The sequence below is a fragment of the Takifugu flavidus genome, chromosome 3 (assembly GCF_003711565.1).
Source record: "Takifugu flavidus isolate HTHZ2018 chromosome 3, ASM371156v2, whole genome shotgun sequence".
NCBI lineage: Eukaryota > Metazoa > Chordata > Actinopteri > Tetraodontiformes > Tetraodontidae > Takifugu > Takifugu flavidus.
Window position 1 is genome coordinate 10342990 of NC_079522.1, and position 23041 is coordinate 10366030.

General features: G+C 44.5%; 2 protein-coding genes, 1 long non-coding RNA gene and 1 other non-coding gene across 5 annotated transcripts in view; 3 read left to right on the forward strand and 1 right to left on the reverse strand.

Moving 5' to 3' along the window:
- The first annotated feature begins 4596 nt into the window (after positions 1-4596).
- LOC130522894 (small cell adhesion glycoprotein homolog) lies at positions 4597-6718 on the forward strand. 2 transcript variants are annotated; one of them, XM_057027755.1, is made up of 4 exons: positions 4597-4750; positions 5162-5258; positions 6138-6179; positions 6267-6718. In XM_057027755.1, the coding sequence occupies exons 2-4, from the start codon at positions 5168-5170 to the stop codon at positions 6455-6457; spliced, it is 324 nt and encodes a 107-aa protein (XP_056883735.1). In that variant the 5' UTR covers positions 4597-4750; positions 5162-5167; the 3' UTR covers positions 6458-6718. The 2 variants fall into 2 exon arrangements, with proteins under 2 accessions (XP_056883735.1, XP_056883734.1); XM_057027754.1 differs by having other exon boundaries at positions 4615-4868.
- A 6292-nt stretch (positions 6719-13010) lies between these two features.
- Positions 13011-13083, reverse strand: trnar-ucg (transfer RNA arginine (anticodon UCG)). Its single transcript has one exon. It is a non-coding gene; the product is annotated as a tRNA-Arg (tRNA).
- A 3483-nt stretch (positions 13084-16566) lies between these two features.
- The window catches only part of ahr2 (aryl hydrocarbon receptor 2), a 40474-nt gene continuing 33999 nt past the window's right edge, over positions 16567-23041 (forward strand). The window contains exons 1-2 of the mRNA XM_057026302.1: positions 16567-16706; positions 16820-17044. Coding sequence (XP_056882282.1) covers positions 16986-17044 — 59 coding nt within the window. The 5' untranslated portion in view covers positions 16567-16706; positions 16820-16985. The remainder of the gene's footprint in view (positions 16707-16819; positions 17045-23041) is intronic.
- LOC130522210 (uncharacterized) lies at positions 17051-18216 on the forward strand. The gene is made up of 2 exons (XR_008949572.1): positions 17051-17858; positions 17899-18216. It is a non-coding gene; the product is annotated as an uncharacterized LOC130522210 (long non-coding RNA).

Genomic DNA, 23041 nt, shown 5'->3' on the forward strand with positions numbered 1-23041 from the left:
GGTATTTTACAGTCAAGCCATTCTATGTATGAGATAGAGAAGACTTGGGAGTAAAAACCTAAACATTACGCTGCAACCATAACCATTACCCACTTCAATGCATTATTTCACAACTGACACATGAAAAACTTAGCTTCAGCTATTGGGTAGACATGCTAATGCTAACAGTTGCCTTTTTACAGTGCGCTTGCATCAGCAAGAAACTCATTTTTAGAACTTTACAATATTGCCTATTGCCTCAGCTGACCTGTAGCACAAATCAGGACGTGCGTCTGACCTGAGCTCTGTTATCTGTCTGTCAGTTCCCTCACTCCCTCTAATTAACTGTCTTGCACGCTAAAATGAGCTCTGACGTCTCCGTCGCTGATTTACAAACAGTCATTTGTCGCTGTTGGAGAATTCTGATGTCAGCAACTACGTTCGCCCATAATGTCCAGCTCGTTTTCACGTTGGCACTGTGAGCTTGTTTTGTGCCTTAGTTTTTGTTGCTTCACGTAGGGCAGGTAGGGTGAAATAAGAGGTAATAATATAAAACATTAATGATAGAAGGGTTTTCGCACTGAAATGATCACTAGTGTTTCTAGTAAGGTGGATAAAATGTCTGATGGATGTTGTTGCCTTTAAACCCTGAATGACTGATTCAGTCAACAGTCTGTTGTGTTCATCCTGTACACCTGTTCATTGTCATGAGCTCAGGCTAATTAGCCCAAACTGGAAGGAGAAATATAGGCCACGGAGTAGGTAAGTGTGTGTGTGTGTGTGTGTGTGTGTGTGTGTGTGTGTGTGTGTGTGTGTGTGTGTGTGTGTGTGTGTGTGTGTGTGTGTGTGTGTGTGTTTGTGTGTCCATAGGACACTGCACTCTGATCCAGGAGTGTCTAATCCCGTTGGGGGGTGAGAGTGGAGGCAGTAGAGGATTATGGGATTACGGAGCGCAAGGGCAGATACGACATGAGATGGCCACTCTGCAGCAGCACGTCACCGGCACGTTTCAGGGGTTACTATGGCAACAGATACAAGTTGCACCAGCAATATGTCTTCAAGTGTAAAGACCGCCCTCTTCTGGGGAAAAAAAAAAGCTTTGTCACGTGTTAAAGAAAGCAACAACTGCTGAGAGCAGCAGGTTCTGCTTCATGCGGCGGCTGCCGGTCCAGTTCTGGCCCCAGGAGAAAGATAACTTTGCAGCCGAGCGGAACCAACCACAGAACCTGCCTGGCAAAGTCTTTAAGCAATCAATGGAACTGATAATTAGAATTTTAGGAGAAACTGAAGAGCTCTGCTCACCCGGACCTTTGCAAAGGCAACACTGCCTCCTATAGTTACAATTGCAAAATTACAAGACAATTGTAAATAGTATTTATGTCTGTATTTAGAAAAATGAGAAGCTAAAATACTAAAACTATGCTTTTAGGATGATTAAATATTTAAGTAGTCGCATATTTATTCTCAATAATACATACTAAAACTATGCTTTTAGGATGATTAAATATTTAAGTAGTCACATATGCATTCTCAATAATACATACTAAAAGAACTACATTGCAATTTTATTATTTAAACACTCAAACTGTAATAGATAAATCATGAAAAGAGATTTTTGCCTTGGAAACTGGTGCCTTCCAATGGCAAATTTAAGGATTATAAGTGATTTTTTTTCCCCAAAACAGATTTGAGGCCAAATGTGACAAAAACATTTCCGCTGCAAATATGAGGGTCAAAGGTCAGTGTTACGGTTTGGGTTTTAACAGGACCCGGAAGCAGGCAAGAACGCAGTGATAAAAAGTCCAAAACTAAGTTTTATTTAACAAACACAAAAACATCAGCCCTCCTGGACTGCAGGGAAGCACTAACTCAAACTTCTGGGGCGCACAGAGAGCTCCAGCACAGAGCCAACACAGGAGTCCGGTTCTGCACGTTTCACAAGTCCAGCAGGACGGCGTGGAGACCTCAAACGACCAAGGAAACACACCAAAGACAAGACACCGAAATACTCCAACACAGGTAGGCAGGCGCTCCCTCCTTAAATAGGTGGCCTGATGGACATTGGCAACAGGTGCACCTGCCTGCAGCTGTTGCCCCTCGACTCCTTCACGCCCCCTGCAGGAAAAACCAAACCACCCGGAACCCTGGACCCCAACAGTCAGATGGAACACGGGTTCATTTTATAAAACAGAGACGTAAATGATGCCAAATTATGTTATATTATATTTATTGTATATAAAAAACAAAAAAATCTCAGAATGTGATTGTTGATGAATGATGACTCAGCAGCTCAGGGGGACGTCTGGACGCCAACCGGTCTCCAAGGACGCCATCTCCATGGAGACAAAATGCTCAAAAGATTAAAAGAAAGAGGTTGTCTTTGATACAGGTGACTTTAACATCAGGATCATCACCATCGAACTGGAATCCTAAAGCATCACTTAAACACTGTTCACACAAAAACAAACATGTTTGTGTCTTTATGCCGAAAACATAAAATCAATCAGAATGGCCTCTCTTGGCCTTGGCCATCGTCCCTGTAATCTCTGCCCATAGCTCTGCTCAGAAGGTCAGAGGTCACAGGCATTCTTGGAGTATTCAGACTGAAAATAACCTCTGCTGAACACGAAAGGGGATTGAAAAGGTCTTCAAATGTCATCTACCCTCAGTTAGACTCTGGTGAGCAGATCCATGGTGGACTCATCTCAACAGCAGAGGCCATCAAAGGTCACATTTATTTGTGTCTGCAAACTGGCCACACCTATTTGCTCAGCGCAACCCAGAGAATCTGCTGTCTGTCTGTCTGTCTGTCAGAAGACGTTCACCAAACAATGTTGCTTCTGACATGAAGCAGCAGAACTGGTTTCATCTGCTGATGCTGACTTCATGACCTGCTCTCCACCGCTCATGTGTCTGCAGGTCCTGGTGAGGGACATCAGCAGAACTGGTTCAGTCAACGGTTTGTTGGGCCGAACGCTCACACCTGCGCTGGAACCCAGTCCAGTGATGAAGATCAGCACTTCATCACTGGACTGATACGCAGCTGCTTCTGTCATCAAACTGACGACCTTCCGACAGGAAGTCTCCATCCGATGCTGAGGCGAGGACTTGGAGCTGAATGGCGAGAGCTCATTATCACAATACGCTCGTGGAACTTTTCAACAAGATTAAACGCAACTTGATTAACCCAGCTGTCCGTCACGCCGCGCCACCGTGAGCTACTTTGAAACCCTGCGAGTGAAGTGAGGATCGTAGCAACAGCAGCTAGCAGCTCTCATCCACCAAACTGAACACAATGGCCAAAATATCCAGTAAAAAGGGGAACAAAGACTTTTTACAGTCATTTTTATTTTGAACGTCAGCATGGAGAAATCCAGGAAAGTGATCTAAACACTGAACATGTGTTTAGAATGTTCTCCAAACAGGGGTCCGTCCTTCAGGGGGCTGTTCTCAGTCCACTTCAGTTCTGACATATGAACACACGTCTGCAGGGGCCCAAATCGACAGAAGGGTATTTGATTCGTGAACAAACGTGAGCACGATTCTGATTGGTGACAAATAGTCACGCACTGTAAAAGCAATTCACAGCTTCCTCAGAGCAGAGCACAGACCTGTGCCAAGCACCTCATTATTTTGACTTTTGACACCCATAATATACCGTATTTAGACAGAAGTGAGGCACGGTTACTTAACAGTAGGTTGCTTTATTAACAAAGACACCTGGCTTTTATCTTTGGAAGATCAAAGGTCAATGTCCCTTCGGAAGCTGGAACATCACCAAAATTTAAGCTTAAATTTAAGCCCATTATCCATATTTCTTAAAAATTTCATTAAAATCCATTAACTTTTTAAATTATTTTGCTAAACGTCAAACAATTCCAGCCTGTCAAGAACCTCCTTAGCAGAGGTTAAAAAAGGCTGAACACACTCAGTCAGAGGCAGGATGGGAAATGGTGTCTCTGTAACTCCATTAGGCCCATTTGCTGTTGGCTAAAGTATCTGAAAAACTCCTGTGATAAATATTGATAAATAGCAAATATTGTACAATGTTAGTCAACAACTGATAAGACTGTATTCAGTGGTAATTTGATCAAATTAATTAGGCTTTATTTGCAGTTTGGGAGGTTGGCGGTTCTAAAAAAATACTTTAAGTCAACAACACAGCAGCTGGTTTTCCAGCCACATATTTAAAAAATAAAATAAGAATATCAAATATTGGTTACAAAGTTGGTCTCCACTCCACCTATAAATCTGTTCTAACATTTTCAAGTAGCAGGTTAGCTGAAAGTTTGGGGGATTGTTTGTTTTTAAATTCACCTGCAAACCTTCAGAACCTGTCAATTAAGATAATTATGATTCTAAAATCCTTTTAAAAAAAAAACTGGATTAGCTAAAGAATTGTATCAAAACATATTTCAAAAATAAAGATTTGGTCCAACAGTTGGGAAATTACAAAACAGGCAGTGTGTGTGTGTGTGTGTGTGTGTGTGTGTGTGTGTGTGTGTGTGTGTGTGTGTGTGTGTGTGAAGGCTGTTTTGCATCACAGGGGTGGAGTCACCCCTACTATTGGCTGGGGAACAGTCCCGGACTCTAGGGACTGACACCACACCCAAGCCATCCGTGTGTGTGTGTGTGTGTGTGTGTGTGTGTGTGTGTGTGTGTGTGTGTGTGTGTGTGTGTGTGTGTTTGCTGTGCTGTGCTTTGCTGTGCTGTGCTGTGCTGTGTTTTATATCTTGAATGACGAGTACTATCTTGCAGAGTCTGAGAACTGGTGAGTTCTTCTTGTTTTTTTGTGCATTTCAGAGTTTCAGAGGAAACTTTCAGGATTATAGCTGTAGGACTGATAATCTCTGAAGAAGAGCTGCAAATTGGATGCATCCTTGCAGAAGGTATTTGAAGTATTTGTCAGGCGTGTTGTTAGCTTTTCAGAGTCAGAATGCAGAAAGCAGGCAGGACAATTAGAGCCCTGCAGGCTGTTTCAGGAGGTGTGACGACTGTTTTCAGGACAGAAGATGTTTTTCTATCCCCTCAAACGTTCAGTTTATCACGTGTGAAAACTGACACGTTGATCGGAACAGTTTTGCAGGCAACCCGAGCTAATACTAGCAAGGAAAAGCTTTGGAGTTTAACATTTTAAAAGGAAATGCATGGATACCATAATGAAGATGTTTTTGTTGTTTAGGTTGACATGGACATGCAAATGACTCCTCCCTCTGGGGTCACCCTGTCCCAAACTTCTACCCCCCTCATCAAAGCTGTAACCGAGATGGTCACGCAAGGTGTGTCAGTTTTTCCTTTGAAACCCTAAAAGTACGAGTGACCCTCTATCCATCTACAGTCGAGTAAAATTAACCATCTTAAGCTAATGATTACTAATTTCAGTTCTAATTTAATCAAATGCCAAATATTTAGCTTCAAAAACAAATGTTCAATAAATCAACAGAATTTCTATTAAATAGCTATTATTGTTTTGCCTCCGTACCCCTCAGGATCATCTAACGACCCCTCAGGGTCCCTGAACCTCAGGTTGGAAACCTCTGAGCTTTAATCAGGAAAAAATGTTCAGGAATTTTTGACTTCAAATACAAACTCTGAATTCATCTGTTTCAGTTAGATGTGCTCAGTAGTTTGTGGCATCGGCTTCAATTGAGCGAGGTGACCATCAGGGAGGGTCTTATCAGGCCACAAGGGAAGGCGCACGTGTGATGCCTTCAGGGTCTGTCGGCGTGGAGATAAGCGCGGGTACACTCGGGACCTCATCTCCATGGTTGCAGAAGGGGCAGAAGGGGAACGAGTGTGTGAAGAACAGCCATGAGGGAAATAATTCAAGAGAAAAAAGTTCTATAGGATAGAAAACTGAAGTGTCAACGCAACAGAAGCCACTCGTGTTCGTGTTGACCTTTAATCTAACACGTGAACGACACTCATATATCCTGGTCTGCACACACATCATGTTGTAAACATGCTACATAGCTGGCTGGTCTGTTTGTTCAGAAAACCCTTTAAAATGACCTTTAATGCAGATGTGAACTAAAATTGATTGAGTTTGATGTCGCGGGCTTTAAAAGATTAGCATTGAAGCTAAAGTATTAGCAGCCTTGATTCCGTCCGCCTTTGAAAGCGTAAATGGAAAGATTCTCAGCGTTTGTTGGTTTCAGGTCTCGACACAGAGGAGGGAGACGTCGCAGCCTTAGTTGGAGGTAAAGAAATAACGCTGAACACTTTTAATTGATGCGAGCTGTTGCGCTGGACACGTGAGCTGCCTCGTTTGTCCACCCTTCCTGCAGGAGTCATCTGTGCTGTGCTGCTTCTCCTCATCTCCATAATGGCTGTGCTGCTGTGGTTGATGTCCAGACAGAAAGGCTCCTACGACACCAACGAGATGGACGACGAGGCCGAGGGCGCCGATGAGGAGTTAGACGGTTCTGATCCAGCTCTGCAGATGAAGGAGCCTCTGACCATTAGGGAGGAGGAGTAGAGAGGAGCGCAGGATGAAGGACTGGAGGGTTTTTTTGTTGGAGTGACAGGGGGAAGAGAGTCGACCACAACTCAGAGACGGAAAAATGTGTCAAACACTTAAAGGCAAAGATCGGAGCCGATCTTTGTTGCAATTCTGTTGCTTTCGACGGATTCAAAAGTAAAATGTTTTTTCATAAACTTCTGTACTTGACTGATGGGTTTAACCTGTGATAGACGTAAGGCTGACTATCCATACTAATAAACTCCACTCTGGAGCCCATTTTTTTGTATAGTTTTCATTTTGTTTGGTTTTCTGCCATCCTCACGTAAACAGACAGCCAAGACGGAACGAAACTTTTGCCTTTACACCCGAAAACGTGTGGTATAAACGGGGTCGAAGAGGGAATCCAACTTGTTGGCGAAAGAATATGGAGAAGAGATCCAGATGTTCATTCTTAAATTGGCACAAAGAGCAAAGTGGACTCGAAGGCGACCTGATTGTAGAGGTCAAAGGTCAATGCAGCACTATACTTCTTAACGCTTCGGTTCTCTGTGATTTTACTGCGACAATTATGGAGTCAGAGTTCAACATTGTCTCCCTCTACTGTCAAAAAAAGAAATGACACTTAGTGGAAACGTTATTTTTAAAATATGAACTATTTATTGGACGCAATAAACAGAGTTTTCCCATCATGCTTAAACGCATAGACGATATATGAATGATTTCTATGGGAAAACATGACTGAAGGAGCCGTGTTGTGCTGTGAAACCACCACTGTCCTCTAGATGGCAGTGCTGTACCAAAACAAGGCATCACGTGTTCCAACTGAGGAGCCAACAATCACCAGATTTGCTATCAATAATGATATTTAACGGAGAGGCAGGAATAAAAACAACATTGGAGAAAAAAAATGTGTTGGCATTTGACGCCCAGTTAGCTCATCTTGTCGAAACAGCGAGTGTGTTGACATTAAATATTTATTCTCACAGTTAATATGTGTGTCTCAGTAAAACAGGATCATTAAATCCACCTGACAGCTGTTAATAAACTAAACACACACGCCCAAACGGCTTTCTGCTCAACAGGAAGGCCGTAACCGTGGCAACAGCATGAGCCCAGTGAGCCCCGACAACAAGAACCAGGAGCGGGATGAGGCCATGTGAGACCCACAACAGCAGAGAGGAGCTGCAAGACGTCAGTTTGTGGTCACATCTTCTCAAAATCAACCTTGTTCTTTGTTTTATAACCTCAAGAAAACAAGCACGTTGTGTGTTCTTGCTGTGTCTGTCGCACGTGGAGCTGTGTTCTTCTCTGTTCTTCACCTCTCACAGGTGCTTTATTTATCTCAGATTCTCGATTCCTGTCAAGTTCTTTGTTTATCTCGGAATCTTTATTTATTTATTTCAGGTTCTTCTCCAGGTGAAGGTGTGAGCACCAACACTGACGGAGCCACTGATGAGTTCTCGGCTCTCTGCTTATGTGCTAATCTTTGCTAAATCGCAGCTACCTTTTTATTCACTGATGCATTTGTTGTCTTTTAAAAATGTTTTCAGTAGTTGTTTTTTGTCTATTTGCTTAGTAATGAACTGAAGTTTGTAGTTATTGTGATGAACAGACTGATGTATTATTGTCTGTGGGAGCTTTTTTTGTAATTTGGCTGCTAAAACAAATACGACACCACGTGTGCGTCTGCATATAATCTGTTCTTGTGGCATCGTGTCTTTATAAACAATGACAAAGCAATTGTCATCTCAAAGGAAACATAAATCTTCAGTGTTTCTAGTTTCACGAAACATCAAAAAAGCTTTTTCTTGACTCGTGATGCAATTGGCTGCATTAGCTGTGGAGGCTAACAGAAGCAGCGATTTAGCTTTGCTTCATTTAGATTCTGAGACACTAATAAGCTTTTTAAAAATCATAATTTTATGATTAATAATGTTTTTAAAAAGTTTTATTCCCTGACAAGTTGTGATAAACACAATTACAAGCTAACAGTTAGTTTAGGTAGCATTTCTTTACCCCAAATAGGTTGCAAATGCTCTAATTCAAAGTATCTGCTTCCTCCCAAAACTGAATCTATACTGTCTATGCAATGTAGAAACATCACACTAAGACTTTTCTAAATGTTTTTTTTATTATTAAACTGTGATCTGACATCTGTTGCAGGGTTTATATTTACTTTGGTGCAAGAAAACTGCCTAACAAGTTGTGAAAATAGTGAGTGAAAATGGGCTGTGATCAAAATGTCAAACAGCTGCTTGAAGTAGACATAAAGTTTAGAAGTAAATGCTATAATTAGATGGAATTCTTTATCTGTTTTCAAGTTTATGTCAGCTGGGGAAAAAAATCAAACTTTTGGAGGTTTTGCTTTCGCAGTTGAGAGAGGAAAAGAAAAATGGAATCATTGATTTATGATTCACATACTTGGGATTTATCAAGTGCGTCTCAGAAACGAGCAGAGTTACCGGCAACAATCTCGCATTGACCGAAAAAATGAGCCCAAAATGTTCGGCGAGGAAAAGATCAAAGAGGGAAAAACCCCACTGATTTTCCCTAAAGAGCTTTTTATATCACAGTCTTTTCCAGAGGTTTTCCGCTCACACATCCCATAAAACCTGCAGCGGGATTTGAGGTGTCCGTTCTTACTCAGCAAATGTGCGAGTTTAGCTCAGAACAGTTTTAGTCTGTAGCAGCATTCAAAGTTTTAAATCCCCAAACAAGGCATTTATGTTTTTAATTCAGGTAAAAGGTACGATTTGTCAGAAGTGTATTATGAAACAGCTGCAGCAACTTATCCAGAGAAAAACCTTTTCCGGAAAGTCTTGACCTATTTTTCACAAATAAATCCATCTAGCGTAAAACGAGCCAATGTGTCATTTGTGTCGTTTCTCTGCGACAGCGATCACCAAGAACACGTCAATATTGGTCTTTTGTTCCTGTCGGATTCAGAGGAGACGCTTTGAAATCCCATTCCCTGTCCTGATGAGCTTCGAGATTCCCTGGAGTTCGGATGCACCTGCTCGATCCTTTTAAACGTGGAATGTTGAAATTTTATACCGGGCGCTTCAGTTGCTCCACACATTTGTCATGCTAAGGCTGAGCCAAGCTAATTAGCGTGTTTTTGGTCTCCTTTCAAAACCTCAAATTTATCAAACGTTGGAGGCTAAATGTTAAATCAGGGTCTTGGAAAGGTGTCAGCTGAATTCCGCAGGGGTGATCGAGTTCATGGGAAGCCACAGTCGGATCGTTGGTGTGTGTACGATACTAATGAAAGCCAGATGGGTGGAGAGGCCAGACGAGCGCAGTCTTGGCGTGTGTTTTTGTGTGTGGAAGATGGCGGGATGGGCCCGGGCTCGTGTGGCTCATCCCCGCAGACCCAGGACACGCAGGCCTTCGCTGAAGTCGCCTCCCCGACAGGCAGCGTTGCCACCTCTACACCAGGTTTCTGTTTCTGTTCACGGTGTCATGAAGACACAGCCAGGGTCGTCACAACGGCAATAAATGTTTTCCTCGCTGTCTTTCGGAACCTTTAACTTCTAATTTCTCGAATCGGCCTGAAGAGGTTGTGTCTGTAAATGTGTTCGAGGCCTGTTGTCGTGTGTTCACGACTGTGAGTGTTACTGCTGCCATGTTTCCTTCTGATGATGATTATGATAATGATGATGATGATGATGATGATGATGATGATGATGATGATGATGGATGGTTCTGGTCCAACCATAAACCCATAACATTGCAGAGTTTAGATGTCGAACTGTGCCAGAACGATTTTGTCTTTAGCGATGGTTGCTAACAGTTAGCTGTCATCGTGAGTCATCGTGTAACAGCTAATAACAAATAACTCCTTCAAAAACCTGAAAGACCAAATTAATCTTACATTTGAATCACTGCAAAATAACAAAAACAGGATTTTGTTTGACATTTTGTTTTTGCTATTTGTTCAGATTAGCATTGGCTGCTCTTTGCATGTTAGCAACTGCAAGTGTAAATACATTACTGATAATGGAATTTACTGTTGTTATTTGGTAAAATAACACTAAAAAAGAATCTTCTGTGGGGGGGGAGTTAAATGAAACCAAGCGAGGTAGCAGTTGAAATGAGGTTAGTGGGTAATTTGCCAGCTGAGTCACAATTTTCCAAGAAGCTGACCAATGTAAATGTGAAGTTTTCATGGATTTCAAAGCTGTGAGTCATCAACCTTGTCATTGTGGCTGAGCAGAGCCACTCGCTCGCCTGAAGAGAGCCGAACAACCACTCGCCCAAACCGATTTCTGCTAACTTCCATCTTGCATAAAAACATGTGTCTGCGACTGAAAGGTGGAGCTCAACCTCTCCGTGTTTTTATCCGCTCCGCTCGAGTCATGAAAGACCTCCATCGTTTCGCAAAAACACCCGTTTTATTTTCCAGACGGTTTTGGCCGAGAATGAGTCATGAAAACTTCGGGGTCTGGCAAAGAGCGCCACTGACAGCAGCATTTCCCAGCATGCCTGGTTAATCACATAACAGGGCGACGGGCTGGAAGGTCCTGGAAACACATCGCCCCAGAAGGTTCACCAGAAATCGCCCGCATCGAAACCACTTCTGGACGCACGCTGGGTGCAGCTCGCCTTGCAACCACAATGTAGGAGCACAGGGGGCGCTGTTCTCCTTCTGGGGCGTTTGGGTTTGGGAAGTTTTTTGGGGTTTTTTTACAAAAAGTTACATGAAGAGGATGTTTTGCATTGTAATATGCCCCCTCACAGCCTCGCCAGGGCGGTTGGGATGATCTTCGTTGGATCTGTGCGATGGAATAGATATGCTAGCTCGCTGCCAAAAATGCAAATCCGCGACAATCTTGATTTAGCTGTTTTGTTCAAACTTGAGAAATTGTGTGACTTCAACCTTTTCTTTTCATTATTCAAATCTACAACTGTCACCAAGCCTGTAGCGCTTGAAAGGGATAACAGGTTTATCTATGAATGTCCCCACGGTGTCAGAATCGGAGGCGTCAGCGCCAGTCCGCCCAGCAAACCTTCACTTCTGACTTTTACTTTCTGGGCTTTCCTAAACCTGTGTGCCACACGATCACAATATGAGCACTGTTTGGCTTTAATCCCAGGTCTGTCAGGTGGAGTCAACGCAGGTGATGACCAAATTCCACTGTTGTTTCGCTAAGGATTATCACACGTTCAACTTCAGCAGCTTAATCCTGTAAATCCTGTCAATAATGATGAATCAGAAGGTCGCGGCAACACATTGTGCAGCAACATCAGACCGAACACGCAGAACTTTCTCTCTCCTCCATTCACCGTAATGAATCAACCTGGCGTCACCTCAGCCACTTAGTGCATTTTGTGACGCGGAACTGCGATGAATAAATATTTGTCAACCCTGCCGAACTGCAAATCCTGTCAGTTTAATGCCTGAGAAAATCTCCGATCCACCATCCACCAACAGCCGAGGGCGCAAATGGAGAAATCCCCTTTTTCTGAGACAGCTAGCGTGGAGCTAGCGCACAGCACTGTGCTTTTAAAGCTCCCTGTTGCTCACCGAGCCTCTTTATTCCTGTTTCCATGAACCCAACCATTATTGATGTCCTAGGTTCTCAATGAAGATGAGGTATTTACAGGTTTGTGTTTGAAATCAGTAAAAACAGCAGGCATTTGCTTGTCGCTACCTGGTTGTTGTTGCTTCTTTGTCCACTTCTGAAATCCGAAACGGCTTTTTGGTCAAAACTCTCAGACAGAAGAAGTCTCAAATTAGCAACGGGCCACCGACAGGACCGAAGGATGTAGATCAAAACATGATTAAAGGTCAGAGCCTCTTCAAATTACAGGCCTTGTGCAGCCATGTTGTTTTCCACGTTAGGCTCCGACCTGCGGCTCAGGCTTCAGCCCTGGTTAGCGATGGAAGCCTAGCAGCCCCAGAGCGACGCCACAGCCCTGGTTGACTGGTGTCCAACGCAGGCCTTTTCTGGTAAATTGGTGGCAGATGTTGGCCAGTTTTGGAGCTCTAACAAGATCCAGTGGTTGGTCGCCTCCTTTTACTTGAAGAGGTTTTCAGTGCCTCTGGATTTTGAAACAGTTTGACTGTTTTTATTCTGTATTCACTTCCGAGCAGAGGTTTCGGGAAATGACTTGTTTGTAGAGTCGCCAATAAAATTTGGGACAGGCTGGGTTTTTTTGGTTTTTTTTAGCATTAAGCACGTTAGAAATGCTGACCTCAAACCTCCCACCTCCACCTCTCTGGTGATGGGAGCTGAAAAGGTGTTTTTGGTTTGATTAAGACGGCAATGACAGGCGTCTTCATGACCTTTCACCTTTACAGCACCGCGGGCGTCGTCTGAAGCGTAATTGAAGGCGTTAAAGCTCCGCAGCTGCTGCGATCTTATCTGCTGCTGTTTGTCGGACACATTTGTTTCTTGCTGCAGTTTGCGGCTTGTTTTATTATGTATTTATAGTTTATTTACTGTGGTTTCAGGGTTCTTTACAACACACTGTTACAAAGTGTTTATGGCTCCTGCATTCAAACATTTCACGGGGAAGCAGAAGCTTTAATGCGACATGATGAACGTATGGAGCAGAAAAAGACTGATCACGAAGGGACTCGAACCCTCAATCTTCTGATCCGAAGTCAGACGCCTTATCCATTAGGCCACGTGACCTCTGATGACCTCAGGGCACCCATGATTTGACAGAGATGAACGGTTCAGAAGTTGTCATCGAGGAGTCGGAGGGTGTTTTACTGCCGTGTAAATGGCACCTCAGTAAAAGACGCAGTAAAAGGCTGCGGCAGCCAGCGATGTCTCGCCATGTATCGCCGTTGCCTGGGCGATGAGGTGGTGGGCAACATTTAAACTACTTCAATTCATCCTTCTCTTCTTGATGTGGCAGTTAGCTTCTCTGTTAGCAGGACGTATTTAACAGGACGTATTTCAAAGAGAATATTGAGAAAAGAGCCACAACTCAGAAGTAAAATGGAAGAGGCAGCAGGAATGAAAAACAGCCGTTGAAACGCACAATTTCTCATGACTTCATTGTCACCAGCAGCGATCCATCCATCCATCCATCCATCCATCCATCCATCCATCCATCCATCCATCCATCCATCCATCCATCCATCCATCCATCCATCTATCCGGGGTCGGGTCGCGGGGGCAGCAGCCTAAGCAGAGAAGCCCAGACTTCCCTCTCCCCAGCTACCTCTTCCAGCTCATCCGGAGGGATCCCCAGGCGTTCCCAGACCAGTCGAGAGACATAGTCTCTCCAACGTGTCCTGGGTCTTCCCGGGGGTCTCCTACCAGAGGGACATTCCCTGAACACCTCACCAGGGAGGCGTCCAGGGGGTATCCTGACTAGGTGCCCAAGCCATCTCATCTGGCTCCTCTCAACGCGGAGGAGCAGCAGCTCTACTCCGAGCTCCTCCCTGATGGCAGAGCTTCTCACCCTATCTCTAAGGGAGAGCCCAGCCACCCTACGGAGGAAGCTCATTTTACAGCTCACGGACCGGTGCAGAGTCCGCATTACTGCGGACGCCGCACTGATCCGCCTGTCGATCTCCCGCTCCATTCTTCCCTCACTCGTGAACGACCCCGAGGTCCTTGAACTCCTCCACTTGGGGCAGGATCTCCTCCTTGACCCGGAGAAGGCACTCCACCTTTTTCCGGTTGAGAACCATGGCCTCGGATTTGGAGGTGCTTCACATGCGGTGGCGAACCGATCCAGTGATCGTTGGAGGTCACGGGCTGATGACGCCAACAGGACCACATCATCTGCAAAAAGCAGAGACCCGATCCTGAGGTCACCAAACCGGACCCCCTCAACACCACGACTGCACCTAGAAATTCTGTCCATAAAAGTCACGAACGGAATCGGTGACAAAGGGCAGCCCTGGAGGAGACCAACCCTCACTGGAAACGAGTTCAACTTACTGCCAGCAATTCGGACCAAACTCTGGCACCGATCATACAGGGAGCGGACGGCCCGTATAAGCGGGCCCGACACCCCATACTCTCGGAGAACCCCCCACAGGACCCCCCGAGGGACACGGTCGAATGCATTCTCCAAGTCCACAAAACACATGTGGACTGGTTGGGCAAACTCCCATGCACCCTGGAAGACCCTGCGGAGGGTGTAGAGCTGGTCCACTGTTCCACGCCCAGGACGAAAACCACATTGCTCCTCCTGAATCCGAGGGTTGACTATCCGGCGGACCCTCCTCTCCAGTACCCCTGAATAGACCTTACCAGGGAGGCTGAGGAGTGTGATCCCCCTATAGTTGGAACACACCCTCCGGTCCCCCCTCTTAAAAAGAGGGACGACCACCCCAGTCCGCCAATCCAGCGGCACCGCCCCCGATGTCCACACGATGTTGCAGAGTCGAGTCAACCACGACAGCCCTACAACATCCAGAGCCTTAAGGGACTCTGGGCGGATCTCATCCACCCCCGGGGCCTTGCCACCGAGGAGTTTTTTGACTCCCTCGGCAACTTCAGCCCCGTAGATATGAGAGCCCATCTCCAGGTCCCCAGGCCCTACTTCCTCACTGGAAGGCGCGTTGATGGGATTGAGGAGGTCCTCGAAGTTTTCCTTCCACCGATCCACAACATCCTGAGTTGAGGTCAGCAGCACACCATCACCACTATACACAGCGTTGACAGTGCACTGCTTCCCCCTCCTCAGACGCCGGATGGTGGTCCAGAACCTTTTCGAAGCCGTCCGGAAGTCGTTCTCCATGGCCTCACCGAACTCTTCCCATGCCCGGGTCTTTGCCTCGGCAACAGCCGTAGCTGCGCTCCGCTTGGCCTGCCGGTACCCATCTGCTGCCTCAGCGAAACAAACTTTAACCTTTAACCAAGGGAATCCGTTGCTAATCCTTTAACTGTTGCAAGCAGCAGCTCCCACATGCAAATGAAGCAGAAACGTCGACACCACAAAGCGTCTTTGCAAAAACATTGTGGTTATAAAAAACTTTGTAAAACTCCCTAAATTCAGAACGGCGTGTTTTAAGGACGGTATTCAAAGCAGTAGCTTGTGTGATATCACAAAGCTCATTTCTGTTAATTAGCAAAGCTAACTGCAAAGCTGAGCTGGTCAGTGAACCTGTTTTATTGCTGCATAGCCTCGGCCTGCAATGAGCTACAAAGCTTGGAAAAGAGAACAATAAGAAATAAATAAAAATCCTTCAGCCAGGAGCAGATACGGTCCAGTTTGAGAGAACATTTTACTGGAGGTGACCTGAGTCTTCTGTGACGTTACTGTTAGGTTGTTACGTCCATAATTTATTTTCCTTTTGGGTGTTTTCTAGCTTTTCATTTACATATCACAGCCAAGTGTAGTTTAGAATGTGTCTGGAGGGGAACATAAAATGACTCGGTATTTAAAATATGAATAAACACTTTGATTGGGTTAAAACCAGCTGTATTTCCATGTATCCTCTCTCATCCTGTACACAATGGCTTAATTTTTTTAAGACTGAACTGATTTTATGATCTACACAGACTGTTGGATATTTACAACACACTGGCTCTGATAATTGCTGGAAAGTGTCGTCATTTTAGAAGTTTTTCCAGTTTATACCACTGGACCGTATTTAAATTAAGAACTTGGTCTCTTTTGCATTTTTCCGTTTTTGACTGATCGCTGCTGTAACTTCCCAAAAGTCATTCCAAACCCGTCCAAAAGATGCTGGGTGAAATGGAAGTGTACTGGGTTGGCTGGGTCATTTCCCAACTCTCAGCCGCCTAATTTTCACTTGTTTTCCCATTTTTGTGCGGCCAGAATCAGGCCTGGAATCCATTTTTAACTTTCTATTCATTGCAGCATGACGCACATTGTGATCTGATACTAATCAGTACAGAATTTATATTTAATGGAAAAACACCAAACTGGTTGTAATAAGAGAGAGATTGAAATTTGTCATAACACAATTCCAAAACAACTTATATTTGTACTAAGTATAATTCACTTGATTGTTCAAAATGAATTAATATAGGTCGTTTCTATGTTGCTGTATATTATTTTTATACTGTAATATGATACAGCGACAAAAGTCCGCTTTAAGGTGGACCGGGCTGGAACGCCGTTCTCTCTTCCACGCTCGCGGTCTCAGTTGGCCTACATTTGGACCACCTTAAATATTTCTGCCATCGCTCCGCAGTGACGCACGCACGTGCGGCGCCGCACACACGAACAGGGGAGGGTGTCGGGAGCGCGCAGCGACGGCAGCCTGTCAAATCACAACAGCGGTGACGACGGACTTCACGGCGTCAACGCACAAAAGTCCACGGTGGAACTATTTAAACGTCTTATTTTGAGAAAGTTGCAGTAGTCAGCCGACTAATGGTGGAAGTTTTGATTCGCTAAATACGAGATATTTTCTTTTCGGGTTTCATGCTGCAGGCGCTCGGGGCCCCGCCGAAGACTAAAGGGATCTACCGCCCGTCCGACTTTGAGTTGGTGCGTTCAAGGAATGAGAGAGATTGAAACACGCTCGGACCGGTTGGTTTGCAGACTGAGCGCGATATAACGCCACTCTCCCCTCGGTTCCGTGCGCCTGGAAGGCAACATGCTGCCGAACACGGCGCTGTACGCGGCCAAGAAGCGGAAGAAGCCGGTCCAGAAAGTGTAAGTTGAACCCCGCAAGAAATCCCCGCAGGGCTCCGGTACTGTCCCGCACCGCGACCGCTGATGAAGCCACACTGGTTGTATTGTTTATTGTATATAACCCCATGATCTGTGATTTAAAGACAGGAAATGGTTATTTTTCAGTTTTACACTGACCACGGTGCTGACGTCGCTCTTGTTGGGTAATAATTGGTTAATAACAGCTTTATTAGCGTGAAGTTTGCTGTGCATTGGTGTTTCTTCCCTTCCACAGATGAATGTGTTGTTATACATTACAGCTGTGCAAACAGTCGGTCCTGCAGCCTTAACTCAAAATAAAAGGTTGCAAGTTGCCCTCCAGTTGAAGCCATCGCATTCTCAGCTTTATCTCCCAGCTTGCGGTTCTGCAGAGTCGACCCCAGTCCCGCAGACCTGCTCCAGCCTGGGGGGTTGAGAGGGGCTGAGAGGGGCCAGTTTTGCAGGACGGGTGGATGGTCCCGAGCGTTTCACATCCATTTGAGCTTATTTTGGGATGCGTTTCTCTTCTCTATCTTAGCCCGGGGTCGCCGCGCCTCTGCATTACATCTATAGTCCTACACTGTAACAGTTACAAACTTTAATGTTGAAAAACCATCTAGAAACATGTTCTTAGTGTTATTATAGTGGCAACTGCTACGACGTGAACTAAAAACAACAACAGTGTGTTAAACAGTAAAACTAGCCTGAAAGTGACATAAATTCAATTGTAATGATGTAAACAAGAGGACAGGCTGAAGGCTGACTATGATAGTTAGCATTAGTTTGTGTTTATGTTGAACTGACAGACAGTATTATTGTTCTGGTTAACTCGGGGTTCCAGACTAATGGGACCAAAGGGGCAGTTTTAGCCAGTCGGGTTAAAGCTCAGGGCCATTTTTCTGGATTGCAAAATTTGGAGTTGTGGAGAAAAAAGAGGGCCGAAAAGAGCAAAGTTCAGATAAACAGATGCACTTTCAGTGGGTTTTGTTGAGAGTGGTTCGGAAAAATCATCCTCATAAAGTGGATTTAATTATTAAAAAAGGGTTCATTTATAAACTTGTGCATGATAACGGAATATCAGATAAAAGATGAGCTGACAAAGGAATGGTTGTTCTTCTCCTGGGAATTTAGAGCTTTTGGTGCCAGTTTGCTAATAAACTAGAGCATAATTCAAACTTTTGCCTCAGTTAAAACAGCTATAATACAGTTGGTGTCGTCATTATTTAAAAAACTAATTAGCGTCTTCTTAAACACTTGATGGTGCTGAAAAAGACCCCGCTGAGAACATCTATTAAAGTGCAATTTAAGCTGTAAACAACATTCTAGTGTCAGATTCTTCTTAGAACCAGAGTATTCCGCTAATCTACTGATGCGTCGCGAGTACAGGTTTTTTCAGAGGAGTCGTCCTTTGACGCACCATAATTATATGTTCTAATTGTGTATTTCCACGGAGCCGTTAACCTTGAAGATCGCTCGTCTTGCATCACTCTTGTAAGAGGACTCTTTTAAACCATGAAACTGTAGTGTGTGATCTCAAACCTTCTGATCTCAAACCCGATGGTATAGGGACACGACCTTTCATGGTCCTGTGAAGAACCTGTCAAGACTGTCAGTCCCTGCTGCTAAAAAGAACATTTTTCTGTGGCAAATAATAATTGCAGGGTATTTTTCTAGTTACTCTAGTTTATACTGAAAATAATTGCTAAAATTACTTTCAAAAAAGTAATCTGTTTAAAGATGCAATTTTTTTAGTGCTATTGAATCATGATAATCTAACGCCAGTTTGTTTTATAAAACTAATAAGAGAATTTTTTTCTTTATAGGCCCCAAATTCTTACTCTTAAACCAAGTTATATTGAACCATATACTTAAATTAAAAAGCTGGTATTTGAATCCATGGCAATTAGCAAAACCCTAGAGTTAGCCTGTTAAGTTTACGAACAAACAACACGGCTAACCGGCTATTTCCCACTTAAAAATCCACTTCCTCTAACAAAACGTGGGTCATTTTGTGTAATTTACTTGCACTTTTTAAACACACTTGCCTCGCTAACGCACAGTCTGCTCTCACTGACCCCTACAGGTCTGCTCTGGTATAACACATCATGTGACAGGGCCCATCTGGCCCAGTTCAGACAGATTTTTATTTATTGTGGATCGAAATTCCTGTGGATTCATGACAATTCTTCAAAGTCTGCCAGAAAGAAAATGACTTAATTACACATTGAAGTATGTACATGGTTCTGGAACAAGAGCCAGGCCATGGCCAGGTTCTGGTGGGATTTCAGAATCACTTGTGGACGGTTCTTCTTTGAACCATCCTGTGAGAACCTCTGAGCTGAACTGTCCTCCTGAAACTTTACTGGGTTTTGAACTGGAACTTTAACAATCCAGACCAGAGTGTTAACTGCTGCATGCAGAACCGCAGGTCCGAGCAGGGAGCCGGGCCAGAACCCTGCCAGAACCGTGGTTTCAGTGTGTGTGGTAGTACCTGCATTAATCATAATCAGGACGTGGAGAGCGAGCGCTCTCACGCGATGTTTCCACGAGGGAGGAGGGAGGCCGGGAGGATGGCGTAATCTGAGACGCTCTCTGTTTTTTTTCTCCTCCTCCTCTGACTGCCACAACATACTTTTTTCCTGTCTTTCCTTCTGTCTCTGTGTGTTTTCTTTTTCGATGGAGGGGGGAGGGGGGGGCGGTTGTTTCTTTCCTCCCTCAACACAAATTAACATAGTTCTATGTCACGCAAACGTTACACAAGTCTGCCATGTTGCCTCGGCTCGGAATTTAGGAAAAGTTGCTCTTATGGAGTTTATCCTGTTTTGTTTGTTTTTGTGTGAGCGTGTGTGTGAGTGTGTGTGTGTGTGTGTGTGTGTGTGTGTGTGTGTGACCGATAGATGAGTCCAGAGGCAGCATTAAAGCGAGTTCCCCCGCGGCAGTTTCCCTCCCAGCTTTGTATCATGTAAATGAATGTTAACTTCTGCCAGTGAGGTTTTCAGCCACCAAATCGACACCCAAAACATATTTTTGTTCATAGGCGGACAGAAAAATAGGTCAAAACATGCCGACGTCTCCCTGCAGACAGATGCCACGTCCGAGACGTCGGCTTGAGGTGTGGGGTCGGTGAAGGGAGGACAGAAAAGCGAGTAAGATACCAACGCTAAAGAATTCCTGATCAAATCTGCGGCGGAGGCAGACGGCTCTCCCTGAGTGTGCGCTGAGTCACACCTGTGGAATCACTCCCATCAAATTCAACCAAACCATTGTCAAATGCATCATTTGGTGAAGGGATTGGACCAAACCCCCACCGCAGCCCTGAAGCATCTGACGCTTGGTCCGTAATAACACGCGTTTCTTCATTTTAAGTTCTGCGGCTGAACTGAACAGAATATCAGGGAAGGCCGCTGCAGCCGTGCCAACAGGAAGTGCAGGTAAACAGGTGTTCAGTCCATGTTTTCCAGGATCTTCTTCCATTAAAGAGCACTTTCACTCTGGTTTCTTCATCAGCTGTTGCCTCGGTGAAAACCTCTTTACGACCTTTGATGGTGCAGTTTTAGCGTGTAATTAATTGAAAACACGGTAAGATCATTCTACAAAAGACCACATATTTTAAGAGTTTTAAATGTTTGTTTGTTTGTTTTAAAACAAAAAAGATGGATGTGCTGGATTTTACTTTGTCCTAAGGCGCAATTTGTTTAACCGAGGTGATTTGAGGTCAACTTTCTGACACCAGCCGTTGTAACTGGTTAACTCGGTTATGTTTGAGATAAGAGACTGGTTCCGCTCAATGTTTAAAATTCCTTCCAGTGTTCAATCCGAGTTAACCTGCAACTTTGCCTCGAGGGACTTGTGGTGCTAAAGAAAAGTTGACAAAAAGCTAAATGCTATGGCGGATGTAAACAGGAAAGAATGCAGCTCGACTTTCCTGGTAGCCCGATTGTCAGCAGACAGGAAGAGCAGGGTGCAGATAATCATCTCCATTAAGGCGACTTTGGTGCCTGTTAATACACCTGAGCGGTGTGTGGGGGGAGGGGCACACACACCTCCAACAATAGTATCAAGTGGCTCGTAGTGTCGTAGCATCCCGCGGCTATTGAACCTATGCATATGCTGCTGACACCAGAGGATAGTGTCGCCAACTTCCTAATGGGGCGGGGAGAGCTGGTTTAAATATAAATAACATTATTTTAAAGTTATAATTATTATAGCTTTAAATAAAACAGTTAAGGTCTTCTACAAACAGACAATCCCAACTTAACTTCATGTGATTAAACATTAGGGTTGTTTCAATACCACTTTTTTTTCCCAGCCCGGGTGCGAGTACTCCCTCTCCAGTCCTCGTCTGTACTGAGGACCGGTACCGCTGGTTCACCCTGAGGTCTTTCAGCAAGTTTCTACTATCAGATGAACGAGGCTTCACACAATCAGAATTTTTGGGGCCGCTCCCCGTGTCACCATGCAACATGTGACACGAGCATCTTATAGCGAAGAGTACTACAGGACATACGTTTTTTTTTCTTCTTATCGGCAGCCGGTACCAATACTTAGAAAGGAGGCCGCTATCAGCCTGATACCTGCTATCCGTTCCAGATTCCGTTCCCTCTGAGGGCCACATTTATCCACATTCTGTCCACATTTCTTAATATCAATAATGATTTAACACCTTGTGTTTTTGTCCCAACATTAGCACCAGGATTACCAACATGTTTCTCTTCCAAGGCTGTTGTCTTTGTTATGCACTGATATCTAACAGCTATTAATCTGACTTGATTTATCTGCTTCAGCTGTTCGCTGGCCGGCGACCGAATGAATGAACGTTTGAAGCTCTCGTCATGTTGCTCATGGGTAGGGTGACCAGATGTGCTCCTTTGCCTGGTCCTCTTTTTTGAGACCCTCAGGATGTGTCAAAATCGTCCAAGACTTTAGTCGACTAAAGCCTTAAACAGGATAATAAACATGTTTATATTGACTTTGCATTGCGTTTCTCTGTGTCGTCCTCTCATACAGTAGTCAGCTGGTGATTAGTCCACTAAAGAAACGGTTGTTAGACTAAGTGTTAATCAGTTGTAAATACAAGCTATAGCAGCCTCAGGAGATACCTGGTGGACGACAGACTGTGAAAGATCTCCATGAGTCCTCTGAAGTGTTTGGTTCCTCTCAGGCTCTGTGATTCCTCCTGACAAATGTGCAGTTGGCTTTGCATGAACTATCTCGCACGTCTTCCTGCCATTCCTGTTTATATTCCACTTCCTTTCCACAGCTGCGTGATCACGTTTTATTTTTTTGCCCCGCGCGCTTAGCATGGTGCGTCTTTGAAAGTAGCCTCACAGGCTTATATTATGAAGTCCCAGGTTTTCTTTGCTTCCCATTGTTTTCGCAGGTGTATGTTTGCCGTTGCCAAACCAAGCGTACTGTACTCCACTACCCAAACTGTCTTTTCCTGCCAATTCACACATGATTTGCCGCTGCCATTTAATCAAATCCAGGATCTGTAGATCTGTTGATTTACAAGCGTTAGCAGTTTATATACGGGACACGTGAGGTTCCTTAAGAGACAAACCGATTTAGACAATTGGCAACTCTAACAACGGCGGGCCCTCGTTTTGGCAGTGCAATGACTCACACACACACACACACACACACACACACTCTTTTTCCTGTATCAGCAGTGCATACGCTAATATTTTCTTTCACCTCTTTTTTCCTACAAAGGTATTGTTGCTTCATCACAGACAAAGTGCTTTTGTGTGAATCCAAGGAGGTATTTCAACAAATAACACTCTTTCTCTCTCGCTCTCTCTCTTCTCTCTATCACTCTGTCTTTCTCTCTCACACACACACACATATAATGTGTGCGCATATAAATGTGTATATAAATGATATACACGCCCCTTCCAGGGCAGATTTGGTAGATAAAGTATCAACACTGGCTGCTCATTGTTCTCACACTCGGTTGTGCTGTCAGGAATGCAGCGATAGTCATCTAGCCTCCATCTCAGA